The 26,733-nt window shown below is 46.8% G+C and overlaps 1 protein-coding gene across 2 annotated transcripts in view; it reads right to left on the bottom strand.

Moving 5' to 3' along the window:
* Positions 1 to 26,733, bottom strand: part of LOC311102884 (signal-induced proliferation-associated 1-like protein 1) — an 88,429-nt gene that overhangs the window by 9,598 nt on the left and 52,098 nt on the right. For both annotated transcript variants that reach the window (XM_084144342.1, XM_084144343.1), the window contains exons 8-14: positions 19,051 to 19,630; positions 17,812 to 18,086; positions 17,430 to 17,678; positions 17,183 to 17,332; positions 16,721 to 16,866; positions 12,859 to 12,941; positions 12,306 to 12,676 (exon numbers count right to left, since the gene is read on the bottom strand). In XM_084144342.1, coding sequence (XP_084000468.1) covers positions 12,306 to 12,676; positions 12,859 to 12,941; positions 16,721 to 16,866; positions 17,183 to 17,332; positions 17,430 to 17,678; positions 17,812 to 18,086; positions 19,051 to 19,630 — 1,854 coding nt within the window. The remainder of the gene's footprint in view (positions 1 to 12,305; positions 12,677 to 12,858; positions 12,942 to 16,720; positions 16,867 to 17,182; positions 17,333 to 17,429; positions 17,679 to 17,811; positions 18,087 to 19,050; positions 19,631 to 26,733) is intronic.

Raw genomic sequence — 26,733 nt, 5'->3', positions numbered from 1 at the left:
TAGCTCAGAAAGTGTTTTGCATCATAACATACAGCCGGGAAAAACTATTGGATATCAGAGCGGCGGTAACTCACCAGCATTACGACCAGGAATACGACTTTCCCGAAGCAGATCCTTTGTTTGCTCTCCCCAGGGCAACTGAACTGATTCCAGCGGCTGACCCAAAACATCGCCGGCGGAGGAGAGGCACTCGGAGCGGCCTGCTGGTCCGACTTAGGAGGCGCGCACACCACCCACCACTTCCAAGTATTCTACTCGCTAATGTTCAATCTTTGGTTAACAAAGTTGACGAACTACGGGCAAGGATTTCTTTCCAGAGAGACATCAAGGCCTGTAACATACTCTGTTTCACGGAAACATGGCTCTCTTGGGATATTCTGTCGAAATCGGTCCAGCCAGATGGGTTCTCAGTTCATCGCGCAGACAGAAATAAATATCTCTCCGGGAAGCAGAAGGACGGAGGTGTGTGTTTCATGATTAACGACTCGTGGTGTAATTGTAGTAACATAGAGGAACTCGAGTCCTTCTGTTCACCCGACCTAGAATATCTCACAATCAAATGCCGACCGTATTATCTCCCAAGATAATTTTATTTGGTTATAGTCACGGCCGTGTATATCCCCCCTCAAGCCGATACCACGACGGCCCTCAAAGAACTTCACTGGACCTTATGCAAACTGGAAACCACATATCCTGAGGCTGCATTTATTGTAGCCAGGGATTTTAACAAAGCAAATTTGAGGACTAGGCTGCCGAAGTTCTATCAACATATCGACTGTTGTTCTCGCGCTGCTAAAATCCTCAACAATTGCTATTCAAACTTCCGGGATGGTTATAAGGCCCTCCCCCGCCCTCCTTTCGGCAAATCTGACCACAACTCCATTTTGCTTCTCCCTTCCTATAGGCAGAAACTCAAACAGGAAGTACCCGTGCTAAGGACTATCCAACGCTGGTCTGATCAATCGGAATCCACGCTTCTAGATTGTTTTGATCACGCAGACTGGGATATGTTCCGCGTAGCTTCCGAAAATAATTTAGACATATACACTGAAACGGTGACTGAGTTTATCAGGAAGTGTATAGGTGATGTTGTGCCCACTGTGACTATTAAAACCTACCCTAACCAGAAACCGTGGATAGACGGCAGCATTCGCGCAAATCGGAATGCGCGAACCACCGCATTCAACCATGGCAAGGTGACTGGGAATAAGGCAGAATACAAACAGTGTAGCTACTCACTCCGCAAGGCAATTCAACTGGCAAAACATCAGTATAGAGACAAAGTGGAGTCGCAATTCAACGGCTCAGACACGAGACGTATGTGGCAGGGTCTACAGACAATCACAGACTACAAAAAGAAAACCAGCCACGTCGCCGACACCGACGTCTCGCTTCCAGACAAGCTAAACACCTTCTTCGCCCGCTTTGAGAATAACACAGTGCCACTGACGAGGCCCACTACCAAGGACTGTCGCCTCTCCTTCTCCATGGCCGACGTGATTAAGACATTTAAGCATGTTAACCCCCGCAAGGCTGCCGGACCAGACGGCATCCCTAGCTGCGTCCTCAGAGCATGCGCAGACCAGCTGGCTGGTATGTTCATGGACATATTCAATCTCTCCCTTTCCCAGTCTGTTGTTCCCACATGCTTCAAGATGGCCACCATTGTTATGACTGTAAGTCGCTTTGGATAAAAGCGTCTGCTAAATGGCATATTATATTATATTATTGTTCCTGTACCCAAGAAAGCAAAGGTAACTGAACTAAATGACTATCGCCCTGTAGCACTCACCTCTGTCATCATGAAGTGCTTTGAGAGACTAGTCAAGGATCATATCTCCTCTACCTTACCTGTCACCCTAGACCCACTTCAATTTGCTTACCGCCCCAATAGATCCACAGACGATGCAATCGCCATCACACTGCACACTATCACACTATCCCATCTGGACAAGAGGAATACCTCTGTAAGAATGCTGTTAATTGACTATAGCTCAGCATTCAACACCATAGTACCCTCCAAGCTCATCATTAAGCTCGAGGCCCTGGGTCTGAACCCCGCCCTGTGCAACTGGGTCCTGGACTTCCTGATGGGCCGCCCCCAGGTGGTGAAGGTAGGAAACAACATCTCCACTTTGCTGATCCTCAACACTGGGGCCCCACAAGGGTGCGTGCTCAGCCCCCTCCTGTACTCCCTGCTCACCCATGACTGCGTGGCCAAGCACGCCTCCAACTCAATCATCAAGTTTGCAGACGACACAACAGTAGTAGGCTTGATTACCAACAATGACGAGACCGCATACAGGGAGGAGGTGAGGCCTCTGGGAGTGTGGTGCCAGGAAAATAACCTCTCACTCAACATCAACAAAACAAAGGAGATGATTGTGGCCTTCAGGAAACAGCAGTGGAGAAGGTTGAAAGCTTCAAGTTCCTTGGTGTACACATCACTGACAAACTGAAATGGTCCACCCACGCAGACAGTGTGGTGAAGAAGGCGCAACAGAGCCTCTTCAACCTCAGGAGGCTGAAGAAATGTGGCTTATCACCTAAAACCCTAAAAAACTTTTACAGATGCACAATTGAGAGCATCCTGTCGGGCTGTATCACCGCCTGGTACGGCAACTGCACCGTCTACAACCGCAGGGCTCTCCAGAGGGTGGTGCGGTCTGCCAAACGCATTACCGGGGGCAAACTACCCGCCCTCCAAGACACATACAGCACCCGATGTCACAGGAAGGCCAAAAAGATCATCAAGGACATCAACCACCCGAGCCACTGCCTGTTCACCCCGCTATCATCCAGAAGGTGAGGTCAGTACAGGTGCATCAAAGCTGGGACCAAGAGAATGAAAAACAGCTTCTATCTCAAGGCCATCAGACTGTTAAATAGCCATCACTAGCACATTAGAGGCTGCTGCTGCCTATTGAAATCACTGGCCACTTTAAGAAATGGAACACTAGTCACTTTAATAATATTTACATTTCTTGCACTACTCATCTCATATGTATATACTGCATTCTATTCTATAATATTCTTCTGTATCTTAGTCCATGCCGCTCTGTCATTGCTTGTCCATATATGTATATATTCTTAAATCCCATTCCTTACTAGTTTTGTGTGTATTGGGTATATGTTGTGAAATTGTTAGATATTACTGCACTGTCAGAGCTAGAAGCACAACCATTTCGCTACACCCGCTATAACATCTGCTAAACACGTGTATGTGACAAATCAAATTTGATTTGATTTGATTTACATAGGGCCGATGGAAAGACAGCAGTCACACACAGCATGATGTTAAAGGATAAGCAGTCCATAAACTCTGACATAATAAGCCAGTAGGTAACAATCATAAGAATACAAAAACACAACCATTAAGCATTTCCCAATCGAAATGTACAACTATCACCTCCCATGGCAAAAAGCATTTCACGTTTAGCACAGTAACTGGTGACCTAAAGTTTAAAGTGGAACTGACAGCGTTTTAACTACAGTGGCTTGCGAAAGTATTCACCCCCCTTGGCATTTTCCCTATTTTGTTGCCTTACAACCTGGAATTAAAATGGATTTTTGGGGGGTTTGTATTATTTGATTTACACAACATGCCTACCACTTTGAAGATGCAAAATATTTTTTTGGGTGAAACAAACAATAAGACAAAAAAACAGAAAACTTGAGCGTGCATAACTATTCACCCCCCAAAGTCAATACTTTGTAGAGTCATATTTTGCAGCAATTACAGCTGCAAGTCTCTTGGGATATGTCTCTATAAGCTTGGCACATCTTCCCATTGGGATTTATGTCCATTCTTCAAGGCAAAACTGCTCCAGCTCCTTCAAGTTGGATGGGTTCCGCTGGTGTACAGCAATCTTTAAGTCATACCACAGATTCTCAATTGGATTGAGGTCTGGGCTTTGACTAGGCCATTCCAAGACATTTAAAAGTTTCCCCTTAAACCACTTGAGTGTTGCTTTAGCAGTATGCTTCGGGTCATTGTCCTGCTGGAAGGCGAACCTCCGTCCCAGTCTCAAATCTCTGGAAGACTGAAACAGGTTTCCATCAAGAATTTCCCTGTATATATATTCCTTCAATTCTGACCAGTTTCCCAGTCCCTGCCGATGAAAAACACCCCCACAGCATGATGCTGCCACCCCCATGCTTCACTGTGGGGATGGTGTTCTCGGGGTGATGAGAGGTGTTGGGTTTGCGCCAGACATAGCGTTTTCCTTGATTGCCAAAAAGCTCAATTTTAGTCTCATCTGACCAGAGTACCTTCTTCCATATGTTTGGGGAGTCTCCCACATGCCTTATTTTTTTTCTTTAAGCAATTGCTTTTTTCTGGCCACTCTTCCGTAAAGCCCAGCTCTGTGGAGTGTACGGCTTAAAGTGGTCCTATGGACAGATACTCCAATCTCCGCTGTGGAGCTTTGCAGCTCCTTCAGGGTTATCTTTGGTCTCTTTGTTGCCTCTCTGATTAATGCCCTCCTTGCCTGGTCCGTGAGTTTTGGTGGGCGGCCCTCTCTTGGCAGGTTTGTTGTGGTGCCTTATTCTTTCCATTTTTTTTATAATGGATTTAAAATGGTGCTCCATGGGATGTTCAAAGTTTTGGTTATTTTTTTTATAACCCAACCCTGATCTGTACTTACATTTACATTTTACATTTACATCATTTAGCAGACGCTCTTATCCAGAGCGACTTACAAATTGGTGCATTCAACTTATGATAGCAAGTGGGACAACCACTTTTTTATACTATTTTATACTATTCCAGGTATTCCTTAAAGAGGTAGGGTTTCAAGTGTCTCCGGAAGGTGGTCAGTGACTCTGCTGTCCTGGCGTCGTGGGGGAGCTTGTTCCACCATTGGGGTGCCAGAGCAGCAAATACTTCTCCACAACTTTGTCCCTGACCTGTTTGGAGAGCTCCTTGGTCTTCATGGTGCCGCTTGCTTGGTGGTGCCCCTTGCTTAGTGGTGTTGCAGTCTCTGGGGCCTTTCAGAACAGGTGTATATATATTGAGATCATGTGACAGATCATGTGACACTTAGATTGCACACAGGTGTACTTTATTTAACTAATTATGTGACTTCTGAAGATAATTGGTTGCACCAGATCTTATTTAAGGGCTTCATAGCAAAGGGGGTGAAAACATATGCACGCACCACTTTTCCGTTATTTATTTTTTAGAATTCTTTGAAACAAGTAATTTTTTTCATTTCACTTCACCAATGTGGACTATTTTGTGTATGTCCATTACATGAAATCCAAATAAAAATCCATTTAAATTACAGGTTGTAATCCAACAAAATGCCAAGGGAGATGAATACTTTTGCAAGGCACTGTACTTTACAGATATGAAACAAACAGACAATCATAATATCAGTAAAAAATATCAAATTCTCAGTTTATGCTACAAAACCAACTTTATAAGAGGTTTTTAAAATAGGTTCTATTTGACTCAATGTTCCATGACATACACTAAGGCATTGTTGGCAGAATAGATGGATGCAGTTCAATGCATGATTAATATACAGTGGGGAAAAAAAGTATTTAGTCAGCCACCAATTGTGCAAGTTCTCCCACTTAAAAAGATGAGAGAGGCCTGTAATTTTCATCATAGGTACACGTCAACTATGACAGACAAAATGAGAAAAATAAATCCAGAAAATCACATTGGAGGATTTTTTATGAATTTATTTGCAAATTATGGTGGAAAATAAGTATTTGGTCAATAACAAAAGTTTCTCAATACTTTGTTATATACCCTTTGTTGGCAATGACACAGGTCAAACGTTTTATGTAAGTCTTCACAAGGTTTTCACACACTGTTGCTGGTATTTTGGCCCATTCCTCCATGCAGATCTCCTCTAGAGCAGTGATGTTTTGGGGCTGTCGCTGGGCAACACAGACTTTTAACTCCCTCCAAAGATTTTCTATGGGGTTGAGATCTGGAGACTGGCTAGGCCACTCCAGGACCTTGAAATACTTCTTACGAAGCCACTCCTTTGTTGCCCGGGCGGTGTGTTTGGGATCATTGTCATGCTGAAAGGCCCAGCCACGTTTCATCTTCAATGCCCTTGCTGATGGAAGGAGGTTTTCACTCAAAATCTCACGATACATGGTCCCATTCATTCTTTCCTTTACACGGATCAGTCGTCCTGGTCCCTTTGCAGAAAAACAGCCCCAAAGCATGATGTTTCCACCCCCATGCTTCACAGTAGGTATGGTGTTCTTTGGATGCAACTCAGCATTGGATGCAACTCAGCAACGCTCTAGATAACATGTAAACAGCCTAACCAGCTCTGCTAGCCAACTTTAGCCAGTTAGCTTGGGTGCTTGGTTGGGATAATCATGCATTGACAGGCAAGTTGCAGAAGGACGAGGAGGCTACAATTCCCCATAATTTATCAGTGCAATTTTGACGGCCAACTAGCTGAAAAGAGTTGAGAGGGTTTATCTAATGTTCCTTTGTTAGATTTTAGCTCATCTTGCTCTGGCTAGCATTAGTTGTTGATCTTGTTGTTGTTGATGTGCATAACTGAGGGAGAGAGAGCCTACCTTTTCATGGTTGTTTGATCAGTAGGACTGTAAAGTTCCCAAATGTAAGAGGACTCCTGTGGTGTTTACATATTTTTTTTTATCCATTCAGTTGTATTTTGTGGCTTTTGGCGAATGCGTTCTATTGATCTAAAGTCACGCTGTTGCACTGCCTGTAACCACACAGTAAGCTTCAAAGTGAATGATGGCAGGCCCGTGTGGCAAATGGCTTGTTTGTATAAAGGCCTACTGTAGCTCTGATTGGCGAACCGGTCTGTGTAGACTCCGGTCCTGGACAAGACAGATGTTTTTATTCGGTTTTATTTACTGCAGTGTCTATTAACTGTCCAAACGCACGGCCGCTTTCCCACTCTATATTGCTGTAGAATATTCACAAATGCCTTAGTATACGTAATTCCTAAACATTCTAAGAATTTATGAAAACATGACCATATCTAACTGGTCGCTTGTCAGAAAATTGTTTAAAAAGTGTCATATTCTTCCTGGGGGTGTACAGTGGGGAAAAAAAGTATTTAGTCAGCCACCAATTGTGCAAGTTCTCCCACTTAAAAAGATGAGAGAGGCCTGTAATTTTCATCATAGGTACACGTCAACTATGACAGACAAAATGAGAAAAAACATTCCAGAAAATCACATTGTAGGATTTTTTATGAATTTATTTGCAAATTATGGTGGAAAATAAGTATTTGGTCAATAACAAAAGTTTCTCAATACTTTGTTATATACCCTTTGTTGGCAATGACACAGGTCAAACGTTTTCTGTAAGTCTTCACAAGGTTTTCACACACTGTTGCTGGTATTTTGGCCCATTCCTCCATGCAGATCTCCTCTAGAGCAGTGATGTTTTGGGGCTGTCACTGGGCAACACGGACTTTCAACTCCCTCCAAAGATTTTCTATGGGGTTGAGATCTGGAGACTGGCTAGGCCACTCGAGGACCTTGAAATGCTTCTTACGAAGCCACTCCTTCGTTGCCCGGGCGGTGTGTTTGGGATCATTGTCATGCTGAAAGACCCAGCCACGTTTCATCTTCAATGCCCTTGCTGATGGAAGGAGGTTTTCACTCAAAATCTCACGATACATGGCCCCATTCATACTTTCCTTTACATGGATCAGTCGTCCTGGTCCCTTTGCAAAAAAACAGCCCCAAAGCATGATGTTTCCACCCCCATGCTTCACAGTAGGTATGGTGTTCTTTGGATGCAACTCAGCATTCTTTGTCCTCCAAACACGACGAGTTGAGTTTTTACCAAAAAGTTCTATTTTGGTTTCATCTGACCATATGACATTCTCCCAATCCTCTTCTGGATCATCCAAATGCACTCTAGCAAACTTCAGACGGGCCTGGACATGTACTGGCTTAAGCAGGGGGACACGTCTGGCACTGCAGGATTTGAGTCCCTGGCGGCGTAGTGTGTTACTGATGGTAGGCTTTGTTACTTTGGTCCCAGCTCTCTGCAGGTCATTCACTAGGTCCCCCCGTGTGGTTCTGGGATTTTTGCTCACCATTCTTGTGATCATTTTGACCCCACGGGGTGAGATCTTGCGTGGAGCCCCAGATCGAGGGAGATTATCAGTGGTCTTGTATGTCTTCCATTTCCTAATAATTGCTCCCACAGTTGATTTCTTCAAACCAAGCTGCTTACCTATTGCAGATTCAGTCTTCCCAGCCTGGTGCAGGTCTACAATTTTGTTTCTGGTGTCCTTTGACAGCTCTTTGGTCTTGGCCATAGTGGAGTTTGGAGTGTGACTGTTTGAGGTTGTGGACAGGTGTCTTTTATACTGATAACAAGTTCAAACAGGTGCCATTAATACAGGTAACGAGTGGAGGACAGAGGAGCCACTTAAAGAAGAAGTTACAGGTCTGTGAGAGCCAGAAATCTTGCTTGTTTGTAGGTGACCAAATACTTATTTTCCACCATAATTTGCAAATAAATTAATAAAAAATCCTACAATGTGATTTTCTGGAGAAAAAAAATCTCAATTTGTCTGTCATAGTTGACGTGTACCTATGATGAAAATTAAAGGCCTCTCTCATCTTTTTAAGTGGGAGAACTTGCACAATTGGTGGCTGACTAAATACTTTTTTTCCCCACTGTACTGTAGAATACTATAGTATATATACACTACAGTATTTTCTATTTAAAAAAACACTGTAGTAAATACTACAGAAATGTCAGCAAAAACAAAAACTATTATTTTTTTATTTGCATATACCCTGCCCATTCCCCTCCCTATATCCCAATATGTGCCACCTGTAAGTGATAAACCTACATGCCAAGTATAGACCATATATTGTGTACCCTATGGTTATAGAAAAGACCAGAAGCACCAAACTATCCGTTCAGACCCCATTCCTACCTACCAACAGGTTATAGAACATTTGCTCTTTTAGTAAACTCAGCAAAGAAAATAAATGTCCTCTCACTGTCAACTGCGTTTATTTTCAGCAAACTTAACATGTGTAAATATTTGTATGAACATAACAAGATTCTACAACTGAGACATAATCTGAACAAGTTCCACAGACATGTGACTAACAGAAATGGAATAATGTGTCCCTGAACAAAGGGGGAGTCAAAATCAAAAGTAACAGTCAGTATCTGGTGTGGCCACCAGCTGCATTAAGTACTGCAGTGCATCTCCTCCTCATGGACTGCACCAGATTTGCCAGTTCTTGCTGTGAGATGTTACCCCACTCTTCCACCAAGGCACCTGCATGTTCCCGGACATTTCTGGGGGGAATGGCCCTATCCCTCACCCTACGATCCAACAGGTCCCAGACGTGCTCAATGGGATTGAGATCCGGGCTCTTCGCTGGCAATGGCAGAACACTGACATTCCTGTCTTGCAGGAAATCACGCACAGAATGAGCAGTATGGCTGGTGGCATTGTCATGCTGGAGGGTCATGTCAGGATGAGCCTGCAGGAAGGGTACCACATGAGGGAGGAGGTTGTCTTCCCTGTAAGGCACAGCGTTGAGATTGCCTGCAATGACAACAAGCTCAGTCCGATGATGCTGTGACACACCGCCCCAGACCATGACGGACCCTCCACCTCCAAATCGATCCCGCTCCAGAGTACAGGCCACGGTGTAACGCTCATTCCTTCGACGATAAACGCAAATCCGACCATCACCCCTGGTGAGACAAAACCGCGATTCGTCTGTGAAGAGCACTTTTTGCCAGTCCTGTCTGGTCCAGCGACGGTGGGTTTGTGCCCATAGGTGACGTTGTTGCCGGTGATGTCTGGTGAGGACCTGCCTTACAACAGGCCTACAAGCACTCAGTCCAGCCTCTCTCAGCCTATTGCGGACAGTCTGAGCACTGACGGAGGGATTGTGCGTTCCTGGTGTAACTCGGGCAGTTGTTGTTGCCATCCTGTACCTGTCCCGCAGGTGTGATGTTTTGATGTACCGATCCAGTGCAGGTGTTGTTACACGTGGTCTGCCACTGCTAGGACGATCAGCTGTCCATCCTGTCTCCCTGTAGTGCTGTCTTAGGCGTCTCACAGTACGGACATTGCAATTTATTGCCCTGGCCACATCTGCAGTCCTCATGCCTCCTTGCAGCATGCCTAAGGCATGTTCACGCAGATGAGCAGGGACCCTGGGCATCTTTCTTTTGGTGTTTTTCAGAGTCAGTAGAAAGGCCTCTTTAGTGTCCTAAGTTTTCATAACTGTGACCTTAATTGCCTACCGTCTGTAAGCTGTTAAGTGTTTTAATGACCGTTCCACAGGCACATGTTCATTAATTGTATATGGTTCATTGTACAAGCATGGAAACAGTGTTTAAACCCTTTACAATGAAGATCTGTGAAGTTATTTGGATTTTGACTAATTATCTTTGAAAGACAGGGTCCTGAAAAAGGGACATTTCTTTTTTTGCTGAGTTTATTTCTCCAGAGGGTTTCCTCAAGGAGAACACCTCCACTTCTATGTCAAAGATAATAAAACAAAAATACTATAGTAAATACTACAGTAATGTCTACAAAAACACTACAGTAAATACTATAGTGTATACAGTGAGGGAAAAAAGTATTTGATCCCCTGCTGATTTTGTACATTTGCCCACTGACAAAGAAATTATCAGTCTATAATTTTAATGGTAGGTTTATTTGAACAGTGAGAGACAGAATAACAACAAAAAAATCCAGAAAAACGCATGTCAAAAATGTTATAAATTGATTTGCATTTTAATGAGGGAAATAAGTATTTGACCCCCTCGCAATCAGAAAGATTTCTGGCTCCCAGGTGTCTTTTATACAGGTAATGAGCTGAGATTAGGAGCTCACTCTTAAAGGGAGTGCTCCTAATCTTAGCTTGTTACCTGTATAAAAGACACCAGTCTACAGAAGCAATCAATCAATCAGATTCCAAACTCTCTACCATGGCCAAGACCAAAGAGCTCTCCAAGGATGTCAGGGACAAGATGTCAGGGACAAGCTTGGTGAGAAGGTGACAACAGTTGGTGCGATTATTCGCAAATGGAAGAAACACAAAATAACTGTCAATCTCCCTCGGCCTGGGGCTCCATGCAAGATCTCACCTCGTGGAGTTGCAATGATCATGAGAACGGTGAGGAATCAGCCCAGAACTACACGGGAGGATCTTGTCAATGATCTCAAGGCAGCTGGGACAATAGTCACCAAGAAAACAATTGGTAACACACTACGCTGTGAAGGACTGAAATCCTGCAGCGCCCGCAAGGTCCCCCTGCTCAAGAAAGCACATATACAGGGCCGTCTGAAGTTTGCCAATGAACATCTGAATGATTCAGAGGAGAACTGGGTGAAAGTGTTGTGGTCAGATGAGACCAAAATCGAGCTCTTTGGCATCAACTCAACTCGTTTTGTTTGGAGGAGGAGGAATGCTGCCTATGACCCCAAGAACACCATCCCCACCGTCAAACATGGAGGTGGAAACATTATGCTTTGGGGGTGTTTTTCTGCGAAGGGGACAGGACAACTTCACTGCATCAAAGGGACGATGAACGGGGCCATGTACCGTCAAATCTTTGGTGAGAACCTCCTTCCCTCAGCCAGGGCATTGAAAATGGGTCGTGGATGGGTATTCCAGCATGACAATGACCCAAAACACACGGCCAAGGCAACAAAGGAGTGGCTCAAGAAGAAGCACATTAAGGTCCTGGAGTGGCCTAGCCAGTCTCCAGACCTTAATCCCATAGAAAATCTGTGGAGGGAGCTGAAGGTTCAAGTTGCCAAACGTCAGCCTCGAAACCTTTATGACTTGGAGAAGATCTGCAAAGAGGAGTGGAACAAAATCCCTCCTGAGATGTGTGCAAACCTGGTGGCCAACTACAAGAAACGTCTGACCTCTGTGATTGCCAACAAGGGTTTTGCCACCAAGTACTAAGTCATGTTTTGCAGAGGGGTCAAATACTTATTTCCCTCATTAAAATGCAAATCAATTTATAACATTTCTGACATGCGTTTTTCTGGATTTTTTGGTTGATATTCTGTCTCTCACTGTTCAAATAAACCTACCATTAAAATTATAGACTGATCATGTCTTTGTCAGTGGGCAAACGTACAAAATCAGCAGGGGATCAAATACTTTTTTCCCTCACTGTACTACTCTTTTTCTACTACAGTATTTCTACTATAGTAAACTGCAAATACTACAGTAAAGTCTGCAAAAACACTACAGTGAATACTATAGTATTCCTACCATAGTATACACTATAGTTTTTTTTTCATGTGGGGTAGCACAGCACAGGGAGGCACACACACCTGGAGTGGGATGCAGCATCACTGAGGGTGTAGGAGCCACTGTCCGGGGCTGGGGGGAACACAAGGGGGCTCTGGGCTGGGTACAAGCTGCTCCCTGGGTGGCCGGGAGAGTCTGGGGCTGAAGGAGAGGTCTCTGGGGCCCGCCGCTCTTTGGCTCTGGAGCCCCCGGACCCTGTGGCCCCGTAGGAGGTAGCATCGATGCCGCTGTCTGTGGATGCCCCCTGCAGGTAGCCGTTGAGCTCTGAGTCAGGCCGCACCCCTGTCCTGCTGGAGCCAATCTCATACCACTTTTCATCACTGTGGGCAGAGCTGGAGGCATTACTGGACAGTGTGTTGCTGCCTGATTGGCTGGAGGAGTAGGAAGCTTCCACCTGTAGAGACAGAGGCCCTAGAGTAACTTCCTGTTTTTTTGACCATAGTAAATAAAGACTACTTTGACATTGTCAAGCTAGCTATATTCCTATGTCTATTTGCCATAGCTCAAGCTCCCATTACAGGCTCTTCATTCAATCTTAGAAGACATATTTGGTCATATTTGAGCCTGGTGCCTCACCTTGATGTTCTTGTTGGGAGACAGGTGTATTCCCTGTTCCTGCTGCTGGAGACAAGATACTGCAGCCTTGGATACAGCTGGGTCTGGGAGGGACAGGAGCAAACAGAGGAATGAGACACACAGATAACAATACCAGTAACATAGAGAAGTATTCCTGTCTCTGACTCTCATCATCTGCATCACCCAAAACACCAGAGACATGACTTGGGCATTTTCTAAAGCAGTGGTATTCAAACATTTTCAGCCAATTTCTGGGGACCCCATTTTTCCCCAAGATTTTCTCGTGACCCCACCCCACGCCAAATCTAATGACACAACCTTAAAATCGGTACATTTAGAATTTGTAATCAACAAATATCCTTCAATTAATTGCATTTTCATCTCTTATCAAAATGAAAATAAACCAATAAATATATTTACTCAATAACATTTTATTTTTCAAATGATCTTTCTCAAAAACGTTTGTATATTATCCCATACAATAAAAAAATATATACACTGCTCAAAAAAATAAAGGGAACACTTAAACAACACAATGTAACACCAAGTCAATCACACTTCTGTGAAATCAAACTGTCCACTTAGGAAGCAACACTGATTGACAATAAAATTCACATGCTGTTGTGCAAATGGAATAGACAACAGGTGGAAATTATAGGCAATTAGCAAGACACCCCCAATAAAGGACTGGTTTTGCAGGTGGTGACCACAGACCACTTCTCAGTTCCTATGCTTCCTGGCTGATGTTTTGGTCACTTTTGAATGCTGGCGGTGCTTTCACTCTAGTGGTAGCATGAGACAGAGCTGGTAGAGCACGGCGCTTGTAACGCCAAGGTAGTGGGGTCGAACCCCGGGACCACCCATATACAAAAAAAAAAATTATGCACGCATGACTGTAAGTCGCTTTGGATAAAAGCGTCTGCTAAATGGCATATTATTATTATTATATTATTATTATTATTACAACCCACACAAGTGGCTCAGGTAGTGCAGCTCATCCAGGATGGCACATCAATGCGAGCTGTGGCAAGAAGGTTTGCTGTGTCTGTCAGCGTAGTGTTCAGAGCATGGAGGTGCTACCAGGAGACAGGCCAGTACATCAGGAGACGTGGAGGAGGCCGTAGGAGGGCAACAACCCAGGAGCAGGACTGCTACCTCCGCCTTTGTGCAAGGAGGAGCAGGAGGAGCACTGCCAGAGCCCTGCAAAATGACCTCCAGCAGGCCACAAATGTGCATGTGTCTGCTCAAACGGTCAGAAACAGACTCCATGAGGGTGGTATGAGGGCCCGACGTCCACAGGTGGGGGTTGTGCTTACAGCCCAACACCGTGCAGGACGTTTGGCATTTGCCAGAGAACACCAAGATTGGCAAATTCGCCACTGGCGCCCTGTGCTCTTCACAGATGAAAGCAGGTTCACACTGAGCACATGTGACAGACGTGACAGAGTCTGGAGACGCCGTGGAGAACGTTCTGCTGCCTGCAACATCCTCCAGCATGACCGGTTTGGCGGTGGGTCAGTCATGGTGTGGGGTGGCATTTCTTTGGGGGGCCGCACAGCCCTCCATGTGCTCGCCAGAGGTAGCCTGACTGCCATTAGGTACCGAGATGAGATCCTCAGACCCCTTGTGAGACCATATGCTGGTGCGGTTGGCCCTGGGTTCCTCATAATGCAAGACAATGCTAGACCTCATGTGGCTGGAGTGTGTCAGCAGTTCCTGCAAGAGGAAGGCATTGATGCTATGGACCGCCCGTTCCCCAGACCTGAATCCAATTGAGCACATCTGGGACATCATGTCTCGCTCCATCCACCAACGCCACGTTGCACCACAGACTGTCCAGGAGTTGGCGGATGCTTTACTCCAGGTCTGGGAGGAGATCCCTCAGGAGACCATCTGCCACCTCATCAGGAGCATGCCCAGGCGTTGTAGGGAGGTCATATAGGCACGTGGAGGCCACACACACTACTGAGCCTCATATTGACTTGTTTTAAGGACATTACATCAAAGTTGGATCAGCCTGTAGTGTGGTTTTCCACTTTAATTTTGAGGGTGACTCCAAATCCAGACCTCCATGGGTTGATAAATTTGATTTCCATTGATAATTTTTGTGTGATTTTGTTGTCAGCACATTCAACTATGTAAAGAAAAAAGTATTTAATAAGATTATTTCATTCATTCAGATCTAGGATGTGTTATTTTAGTGTTCCCTTTATTTTTTTGAGCAGTGTATATACAGTGGGGAAAAAAAGTATTTAGTCAGCCACCAATTGTGCAAGTTCTCCCACTTAAAAAGATGAGAGAGGCCTGTAATTTTCATCATAGGTACACGTCAACTATGACAGACAAAATGAGATTTTTTTTCCCAGAAAATCACATTGTAGGATTTTTAATGAATTTATTTGCAAATTATGGTGGAAAATAAGTATTTGGTCAATAACAAAAGTTTCTCAATACTTTGTTATATACCCTTTGTTGGCAATGACACAGGTCAAACGTTTTCTGTAAGTCTTCACAAGGTTTTCACACACTGTTGCTGGTATTTTGGCCCATTCCTCCATGCAAATCTCCTCTAGAGCAGTGATGTTTTGGGGCTGTCGCTGGGCAACACAGACTTTCAACTCCCTCCAAATATTTTCTATGGGGTTGAGATCTGGAGACTGGCTAGGCCACTCCAGGACCTTGAAATGCTTCTTACGAAGCCACTCATGCTGAAAGACCCAGCCACGTTTCATCTTCAATGCCCTTGCTGATGGAAGGAGGTTTTCACTCAAAATCTCACGATACATGGCCCCATTCATTCTTTCTTTTACACGGATCAGTCGTCCTGGTCCCTTTGCAGAAAAACAGCCCCAAAGCATGATGTTTCCACCCCCATGCTTCACATTAGGTATGGTGTTCTTTGGATGCAACTCAGCATTCTTTGTCCTCCAAACACGACGAGTTGAGTTTTTACCAAAAAGTTATATTTTGGTTTCATCTGACCATATGACATTCTCCCAATCCTCTTCTGCACTCTAGCAAACTTCAGACGGGCCTGGACATGTACTGGCTTAAGCAGGGGGACACGTCTGGCACTGCAGGATTTGAGTCCCTGGCGGCGTAGTGTGTTACTGATGGTAGGCTTTGTTACTTTGGTCCCAGCTCTCTGCAGGTCATTCACTAGGTCCCCCCGTGTGGTTCTGGGATTTTTGCTCACCGTTCTTGTGATCATTTTGACCCCACGGGGTGAGATCTTGCGTGGAGCCCCAGATCGAGGGAGATTATCAGTGGTCTTGTATGTCTTCCATTTCCTAATAATTGCTCCCACAGTTGATTTCTTCAAACCAAGCTGCTTACCTACTGCAGATTCAGTCTTCCCAGCCTGGTGCAGGTCTACAATTTTGTTTCTGGTGTCCTTTGACAGCTCTTTGGTCTTGGCCATAGTGGAGTTTGGAGTGTGACTGTTTGAGGTTGTGGACAGGTGTCTTTTATACTGATAACAAGTTCAAACAGGTGCCATTAATATAGGTAACGAGTGGAGTACACTGAAGAAGAAGAAGAAGAAGAAGTTACAGGTCTGTGAGAGCCAGAAATCTTGCTTGTTTGTAGGTGACCAAATACTTATTTTCCACCATAATTTGCAAATAAATTCATTAAAAATCATACAATGTGATTTTCTAGATTTTTTTTCTCAATTTGTCTGTCATAGTTGACGTGTACCTATGATGAAAATTACAGGCCTCTCTCATCTTTTTAAGTGGGAGAACTTGCACAATTGGTGGCTGACTAAATACTTTTTTCCCCCACTGTATAATTTTGTCGACCCCACTGCAGTTCCTGGCGTCGTGACCGCGACTTTGAATACCACTATTCTAAAGCTTACCTGTTGTAGCTCTATCAGCCCCCCTGTCGGCCACCTCCCCCTCCACCGCTCGTGGCCATCCGGTGGCAGGCTTAGCCCCGTTAGACCCCTCTCCCACTCCCTGATGCTCAGCAGACACAGGGGAGAGGCGGTTATTGTTGTTAAACCTGGAAAAGAGATGGAAGAAGAGGGCTAGCTGCATCATTTACTGAACAAAACAGAAGTCGTTTTAGTCTTGGAGAGTACAACATATCAACTAGTACAACATATCATTATATTTTAGTCATTTCCTTTCTATTGTTGGATAACTCCCAAAGACGTAATTACAGTAAATGCAGACTACATCTGAAAATAGAGCAATTTAGGTAAAACCCTACAGCGATCTGTTTCTCCATCTGAATTTTGGTCTGTGTATGATCTGGGTGTGGTCTGAATGTGGCCTTAAATTGGCCCAGGTTTGTTCTGGCCTGAGTGACCTCTCACCCGTCTGGCATGGACTTCTGTCTCCAGTGGTTAGAGCCCGCACTACCGGTGTCTGTGTAGGAGAGGCTGGTAGGAGTGTTGCGGGTGTGTGGAGAGCGGCCCATCACGATGGAACAGGCCAGGGCATAGTTATCATTCCCTGGGGAATACCTGAGGGATACCGAGCATACAGATTCCACCACTAAGCTTAAAGCTTGTACACCTTCCCTCCGATATATCATATTATTAGCCGGGGTGGCTCTCTTACCTTTTGGGGTTGAGAGGGCGCCCGTCGTTGGACACACTGCGGGGGATGACTCCAGCCGGGTCCTGGTAGCCTGAAGCCGGGGCCTTGATGAGCGTCCCCCCCAGGGCCCCTGTGGTGCGGCTCTGGGGGCTGGAGGAGGTGCGGGGCCACTTGTTGTTGCTGCGGAAGGGGAATTTAAACTCATAGGGCATCCCCTCCTTGTGGTTCTTATAGTCCACCAGGGGCATGTGGTACAGCTCTGAACAGCCTCTGTGAGAAGAGACAGAGATATACACTACAAACACTGCAGCGCTGCCCCAGTACCCAAATGCATGCTACTGATATGACTGATGGAGGGGCATATCTGTTGATAGATAGATGATTTGTTGTCTGTGAGCTGTACCTGCGAGGGGTGGAGTCCTCGTGCGGGGGTATGATGACCACCTTGACGGTGACGGAGGTCCTCAGCAGATCGATCATCTGCTCGTGGGACAGCGATGCCACGGCCACCTTACAGATCTCTACCAGCCTGCTGCCCTGGCGCAGCCCGGCCTGCCAGGCGTACCCGTAGGGCTCTACCTCTGCCACGATGCCTTCAAAGTTTACATGGAAGCCCAGCTGGCCCAGGCCGTTCCTCCTCAGGGTCATCTCTGTGGTCTGGCTGCCCTTCGTCAGGAGCTAGGGATAGAGGAGGTGGAGGAGGAAGAGGAGAAGCAGAAGAGTTATCACTACATAACGTAAGAACCTCTAAATCCAAAGACAGATTACACTACACGTGCTGTGTATGCTCTGTGCAGCATACCACCTTGTATCCCACTGCTGGCTTGCCTCTGAAGCTAAGCAGGGTTGGTCCCTGGATGGGAGACCTGATGCTGCTGGAAGTGGTGTTGGAGGGCCAGTAGGAGGCACTCTTTCCTCTGGTCTAGTCTCAATCTTTAAATCTAAACTATTCTGTTGGCTGCTGCTACTATAAAATACATCACATAAACCCAATCTGCCCTAGGGCTTAGATGTGATAAGACACACACTAGCAGACTGAATCTATCATCAGCGGATGCAGTACCCTTCAATTAAAGTGTTTGTGTACAGGAGGGAGGGTTTAAGGTTGAATACACCCTGCCTGGCCCTTCTGACCCAGGTCAGGTGGAAAGAGGTTGTAACATAGTACTTAACACAGACCTCCAGGCAACCACAACAGGGCCAGAGCAGGATATTATGCTACAACACTGACGATGCCTCCTCTTTCCCACAACAAAGGGTATGGTATATACACACACTCACTGTACACGCAAACATGAAATAACCCTTAGCAAATAGTGTTAATATTTCATTCAAGACAACTGGCATTGCCTAATCTCATGTGAATGATTAAACTACCTCTCCAAATACGGTCAATGCTGAGTGCTATACCTGTAACATTGTATTTGTAATCACTGTAGGCCTATACTGCATCTCCTTTGAACATAATGGATTATCAGAGGTGGAAATGAGAGGTATGTTTATTATAACCCATAACCCATTTGTTAGTGATGAAAGGTCCTTATCTGGCTTGAAACTTGGGAACCCTGTAATAATCACAACAGATGGTGTGTGAAATATTATTAAGCCATCAGCGTAGCAGACGAAATGTGCTGCTACTGACCTCCAGGCGTTTGACCACCTCTCCAAAGTCCTCCGTGTTGTTGTTGATGGAGCGCAGCGACACGCTCTCCCCACGCTCATAGTAGATCTTCATGGAGGCGGGGCTGCCCGAGGACCAGCCAATGACGTCACGCGTGGCACAGTTAAAGACCACAGCCTTAGCCTCCTGATCCAACAGGATGAGGAAATCGTTGGAGATTGCCAGTAGACACTCCCTCTCCGCCCCGGCTACCTGGTCCTCCGCATACACTGGCCATGTCACTGCACCTAGGCTCCTTAGCTCCGCCCCGCTGTACGGCCGCACCCTCTCTCTCCGCTTGTGAGCCAATGAGATGAAGGGGAATTTCCCCGTGGGCTCCACCGGCGTGCTGGTCACGTGACGCTCTGCCAGGTCCCGCAGGTACTCCTGTCGCGTGCGTGTCGCCATGGCACCAAACTTCTCAGACTTGTGGGCAGCGTTCTCTGCGTTGATGACCTTGGCCAGCAGGAAGTCCCTGAAGACAGTGGACTTGGGGAAGGTCACACCCTTGGGGATAGGAGGGCCGAAGGAGGGCACGTCCTGGGAACGAGTCACAGCCACGCTGGGGAGAGGAGAGAGAGAGAGAGAGAGAGAGAGAGAGAGAGAGAGAGAGAGAGAGAGAGAGAGAGAGAGAGAGAGAGAGAGAGAGAGAGAGAGAGAGAGAGAGAGAGAGAGAGAGAGAGAGAGAGAGAGAGAGAGAGAGAGAGAGAGAGAGAGAGAGAGAGAGAGAGAGAGAGAGAGAGAGAGAGAGAGAGAGAGAGAGAGAGAGAGAGAGAGAGAGAGAGAGAAAGTAAGGTCACTAACTAGTAAGCACACTGAGGGAGGGAGTCCTATACCCAATCTCAATGGATCCCCAGGGAACTAGATCTGAAAGAATTGAATAGACGTAAGATGGCAAGCTGCTGCTTTTACTATGTCTTATCCCTATCCAATCCTCTCAGGGAGGGCAGAAAACAGTAGACTAGAGTGCAGAAAACAGTAGACTAGAGTGCAGAAAACAGTAGACTAGAGTGCAGAAAACAGTAGACTAGAGTGCAGAAAACAGTAGATTAGAGTGCAGAAAACAGTAGACTATAGTGCAGAAAACAGTAGACTAGAGGGCAGAAAACAGTAGATTAGAGTGCAGAAAACAGTAGATTAGAGTGCAGAAAACAGTAGACTAGAGGGCAGAAAACAGTAGACTAGAGGGCAGAAAACAGTAGACTAGAGGGCAGAAAACAGTAGACTAGAGGGCAGAAAACAGTAGACTATAGGGCAGAAAAGAGTAGACTAGAGGGCAGAAAACGGTAGACTAGAGGGCAGAAAACAGTAGACTAGAGGGCAGAAAACAGTAGACTTGAGGGCAGAAAACAGTATCATAGGCTGGGAAAGAAGAGCAGTGACATTCTTATGGTTCCTCCTCGCCCCTTTCCCTTCCCAGCACAAAGGAGGGCATGAGTCTTCCTATGGGCAGGGCTCTCCTACTACCCTTCCCATTCAACTCCCATTGTTGCTCCACAATAGGCCTCCTAGAGTTGAATGAGAAAAGTTAGCATGAAAGCTAACCTAGTTCTGATGCAGATGACTGACAATGATTGGCTGCCAAATCCATATATTATCTAACAATGTTGAGGAAAAGCTGAACAGTAGCACTATAGAAACCCACTGCAGGCCAAGCTCATGTAGGCTGATGTCAAAGTCATGACAAGCCTCAGTCCAGTCCATTAAACAGATAACACAGCCATCGCATGCAGCCGTGACATTACAGCCCGCGCCTCGCTAAACCAGGCAGGCGTATATAAATATACATTCAGCGCAGCTGACAAGCCAGCTACCACTGAGACGGCCACTCTCAGCCAGCCCTAGTCCCCAGATCACAGAGAAGAGACGTGGAGTGGAGAGGAGGAGGCTTCTCCCTATTTTCTAAACAAAGCTCTGATCGTTATGCAATATGGGTGAGTTGACCTATCTGTGTTTGGACAGCAGTTGATGGCACGAGATTATCACTAGGCTGTATCACTAGGCTGGCCACAGACCAACTACTGCTCTGTTGGCCTGAAGATCACAGATGCATCATTCCAAAGATCCTGCTTTTACTGTGTGCTAACAGGATACAGAGCCAGTCACACACTCAATACTGATCAATATCTAAAGCTACTGTAGTTACTTCATAATGTACTGTGACAAGAACAAAAATATCCAATAGAACCTTGGCAAAACATAGTCATTGTATCACACATTATGCCATAAATCACAGTAGTGCAGCCGTGTGTGTGTGTGTGCTGAAACCCCTGTGTCCACTGACCCCCTCCTTTTCACACAGGTCATCAGCATCACATCTCGGATCCCTCCTACACACACACACACAGACACACAGTAACACACACACCGTGACACAAACCCCTGACCCACCTGCTCTTGCTCCGGCATCTGAACCTTACGGTTCCCAGTTCGACTATTTAAGTACCTCTACCAACTCCTGGGCTAGGCATTACAAAAATAAGTATCCTTGAAGTGAATCCTCCTATCCTGTCTGCTTGGTCTGATCACACTACTGCAGGTACACACAGCTTTATCCAGCTAATTATAGCTGCTTGCGCTGCCCGTCCAACCGTTGTTCTGTTTCTAGATCGTGTGAGTTTCTTACTCCTCTTTGAAATGGCATCCCAGGCTCCAAGCAAATCAGGCTTCTAGCGTATCAGCTCTCTGGTGGCAGAACAGAACAGATAGGGTTTGGAACTTGTAGTGTGTTCATTAGATCCATGGGACTGAGTCAGAGGCTGGAAGCTGAACGCTGGGTGGAGTGGAGTCTTCACTGCTTCAGGGTCCCGCTCTCTATTTCATCCAAGAAGAAAAGCCAGCATTTCTCCCTCTCAGCCTCTTCTCCTCGACGACACTCGTTGGCTTCAAATCAAAAGATGTCCCCATTAAAAAAGAACAACTCCAGCTGAGGAGGGAATCCAATGTTTGGCAGGCAGAGCTGGGGGTTGGTAGATTGGTTACTGGAGGGGAGGGTTCAGAATAAATTAGCCCAACTTTGATGAGGTTTGAGCTGAGACCCAGAGCCTGTACAAGTGTTCCTCGGGGAGGGTCTGTGAGCACTGAGGGACAGAGCACTGCATGGCTGCTCAAGAATCCTCTGATTCGCTCGTCCAGCAAGGGAATCATTGATGTGTATGCTGCTAACTCCTTCGGATCGCTCCAGCTCCGTTGCCCCAAGGCAGTGTGGTAGGCAGGAGAGTTGAGTGAGTGAGTGTGTGTGTGTGTGTGGCAGGGGCTGAGGTGGGGGTGAGCGTGTCAGTGAGAATGCCACAGAGCTCCGTGATCACAGGGAGAACAGTAGAGTAGGGCCCCATCCCATCAGCTAGACAGCAGCTGCAGGGGTGATCTCTCCTCGTCAACCATAATCAAACAAATGGCTACAGTACCCTGGCTATAGTACCCTGCCTACAGTATCCTGCCTACAGTACTCTGCCTATAGTACTCTGCCTACAGTACCCTGCCTACAGTACCCTGCCTATAGTACCTTGCCTATAGTACCCTGCCTACAGTACTCTGCCTATAGTACTCTGCCTACAGTACCCTGCCTACAGTACCCTGCCTATAGTACCTTGCCTATAGTACCCTGCCTACAGTATCCTGACTACAGTACCCTGCCTACAGTACTCTGCCTATAGTACCCTGCCTATAGTACCCTGCCTACAGTATCCTGCATACAGTACCCTGCCTACAGTACTCTGCCTATAGTACTCTGCCTACAGTACCCTGCCTACAGTACCCTGCCTATAGTACCCTGCCTAAAGTATCCTGGCTACAGTACCCTGCCTACAGTACTCTGCCTATAGTACCCTGCCTACAGTACCCTGCCTAGAGTACCCTGCCTATAGTACCCTGCCTATAGTACCCTGGCTACAGTCCCCTGCCTATAGCACCCTGCCTATAGTACCCTGCCTATAGTACCCTGCTTATAGTACCCTGCCTATAGTACCCTGGCTACAGTACCCTGCCTACAGTACCCTGCCTACAGTACACTTCCTACAGTACCCTGCCTACAGTCCTCTGCCTACAGCACCCTGCCTACAGTACCCTGGCTACCGTACCCTGGCTACAGTACCCTACCTACAGTACCCTGCCTACAGTACCCTACCTACAGTACCCTGCCTAGAGTACCCTACCTATAGTACCCTGCCTGTAGTACCCTGCCAATAGAACCCTGGCTACAGTATCCTACCTACAGTATCCTGCCTATAGTACCCTGCCTATATTACCCTGCCTACAGTACCCTGCCTATAGTATCCTGCCTATAGTATCCTGTCTATAGTACCCTGCCTACAGTACTCTGCCTATAGTACTCTGCCTACAGTACCCTGCCTACAGTACCCTGCCTATAGTACCTTGCCTATAGTACCCTGCCTACAGTATCCTGACTACAGTACCCTGCCTACAGTACTCTGCCTATAGTACCCTGCCTATAGTACCCTGCCTACAGTATCCTGCATACAGTACCCTGCCTACAGTACCCTGCCTATATTACCCTGCCTACAGTACCCTGCCTATAGTATCCTGCCTACAGTATCATGGCCTACAGTACCCTGGCTACAGTACCCTGCCTATAGTACCCTGCCTACAGTATCCTGCCTACAGTACCCTGCCTATAGTACTCTGCCTATAGTACTCTGCCTACAGTACCCTGCCTACAGTCCCCTGCCTACAGTCCCCTGCCTACAGTACTCTGCCTATAGTACCCTGGCTACAGTACCCTTGCCTACAGTACCCTGCCTACAGTACCCTGCCTACAGTATCCTGCCTATAGTATCCTACCTACAGTATCCTGCCTATATTACCCTGCCTATAGTATCATGCCTATAGTATCCTGCCTACAGTACCCTGCCGACAGTACCCTGCCTACAGTACCCTGCCTATATTACCCTGCCTACAGTACCCTGCCTATAGTATCCTGCCTACAGTACCCTGCCTACAGTATCCTGGCCCATAGTACCCTGCCTATGGTATCCTGCCTATAGTACCCTGCCTATAGTACCCTGGCTACAGTACCCTACCTACAGAACCCTGACTACAGTACCCTGGCTACAGTACCCTGCCTATAGTATCCTGCCTATAGTACCCTGCCTATAGTACCCTGGCAACAGTACCCTGGCTACAGTACCCTGCCAATAGAACCCTGGCTACAGTACCCTGCCTACAGTACCCTAGCTACAGTACCCTAGCTACAGTCCCCTGCCTATAGTACCCTGCCTACAGTATCCTGCCTACAGTACCCTGTCTACAGTATCCTGCCTATAGAATCCTACCTACAGTATCCTGCCTATAGTACCCTGCCTACAGTACTCTGCATATAGAACCCTGGCTACAGTACCCTGCCTACAGTATCCTACCTACAGTACCCTGCCAACGGTATCCTGGCCTATAGTACCCTGCCTATAGTATCCTGCCTATAGTACCCTGCCTATAGTACCCTGGCTACAGTACCCTGCCTACAGAACCCTGACTACAGTACCCTGCCTACAGTATCCTGCCTATAGTACCCTGCCTACAGTACCCTGGCTACAGTACCCTGCCTACAGTATCCTGCCTATATTACCCTGCCTATAGTACCCTGCCTATAGTACCCTGCCTACAGTATCCTGCCTACAGTACCCTGTCTACAGTACTCTGCCTACAGTACCCTGCCTACAGTACCCTGCCTATAGTACCCTGCATATAGTACCCTGCCTACAGTATCCTGCCTACAGTACCCTGCCTACAGTCCCCTGCCTACAGTACTCTGCCTAAAGTACCCTGGCTACAGCACCCTTGCCTACAGTACCCTGCCTACAGAACCCTGCCTACAGTATCCTGCCTACAGTATCCTGCCTACAGTATCCTGCCTATAGTACCCTGCCAACAGTACCCTGCCTATATTACCCTGCCTATAGTATCATGCCTATAGTATCCTGCCTACAGTACCCTGCCGACAGTATCCTGCCAATAGTACCCTGCCTACAGTACCCTGGCTACAGTACCCTGCCTACAGTACCCTGCCTATATTACCCTGCCTACAGTATCCTGCCTATAGTATCCTGCCTACAGTACCCTGCCTACAGTATCCTGGCCTATAGTAACCTGCCTATAGTACCCTGCCTACAGTACCCTGGCTACAGTCCCCTGCCTACAGTCCCCTGGCTACAGTCCCCTGCCTACAGTCCCCTGCCTACAGTACTCTGCCTATAGTACCCTGGCTACAGTACCCTTGCCTACAGTACCCTGCCTACAGTATCCTGCCTATAGTATCCTACCTACAGTATCCTGCCTATAGTACCCTGCCAACAGTACCCTGCCTATATTACCCTGCCTATAGTATCATGCCTATAGTATCCTGCCTACAGTACCCTGCCGACAGTACCCTGCCTACAGTACCCTGCCTATATTACCCTGCCTACAGTACCCTGCCTATAGTATCCTGCCTACAGTACCCTGCCTACAGTATCCTGGCCCATAGTACCCTGCCTATGGTATCCTGCCTATAGTACCCTGCCTATAGTACCCTGCCTATAGTACCCTGCCTATAGTACCCTGGCTACAGTACCCTACCTACAGAACCCTGACTACAGTACCCTGGCTACAGTACCCTGCCTATAGTATCCTGCCTATAGTACCCTGCCTATAGTACCCTGGCAACAGTACCCTGCCTACAGAACCCTGGCTACAGTACCCTGGCTACAGTACCCTGCCAATAGAACCCTGGCTACAGTACCCTGCCTACAGTACCCTAGCTACAGTACCCTAGCTACAGTCCCCTGCCTATAGTACCCTGCCTACAGTATCCTGCCTACAGTACCCTGTCTACAGTATCCTGCCTATAGAATCCTACCTACAGTATCCTGCCTATAGTACCCTGCCTACAGTACTCTGCATATAGAACCCTGGCTACAGTACCCTGCCTACAGTATCCTACCTACAGTACCCTGCCAACGGTATCCTGGCCTATAGTACCCTGCCTACAGAACCCTGACTACAGTACCCTGCCTACAGCACCCTTGCCTACAGTACCCTGCCTACAGTACCCTGCCTACAGTATCCTGCCTACAGTATCCTGCCTACAGTATCCTGCCTACAGTATCCTGCCTATAGTACCCTGCCAACAGTACCCTGCCTATATTACCCTGCCTATAGTATCATGCCTATAGTATCCTGCCTACAGTACCCTGCCGACAGTATCCTGCCAATAGTACCCTGCCTACAGTACCCTGGCTACAGTACCCTGCCTACAGTACCCTGCCTATATTACCCTGCCTACAGTATCCTGCCTATAGTATCCTGCCTACAGTACCCTGCCTACAGTATCCTGGCCTATAGTAACCTGCCTATAGTATCCTGCCTATAGTACCCTGCCTATAGTACCCTGGCTACAGTACCCTGCCTACAGAACCCTGACTACAGTACCCTGGCTACAGTACCCTGCTTATAGTATCCTGCCTATAGTACCCTGCCTATAGTACCCTGGCAACAGTACCCTGCCTACAGAACCCTGGCTACAGTACCCTGGCTACAGTACCCTGCCTATAGTACCCTGCCTACAGTATCCTGCCTACAGTACCCTGCCTATAGTACTCTGCCTATAGTACTCTGCCTACAGTACCCTGCCTACAGTCCCCTGCCTACAGTCCCCTGCCTACAGTACTCTGC

The sequence above is a fragment of the Coregonus lavaretus genome, assembly GCF_964263955.1.
Source record: "Coregonus lavaretus genome assembly, chromosome: 27".
NCBI lineage: Eukaryota > Metazoa > Chordata > Actinopteri > Salmoniformes > Salmonidae > Coregonus > Coregonus lavaretus.
The sequence above is the reverse complement of the archived record's forward strand: the minus strand, read 5'-3'. Positions and strand labels throughout refer to the sequence as shown.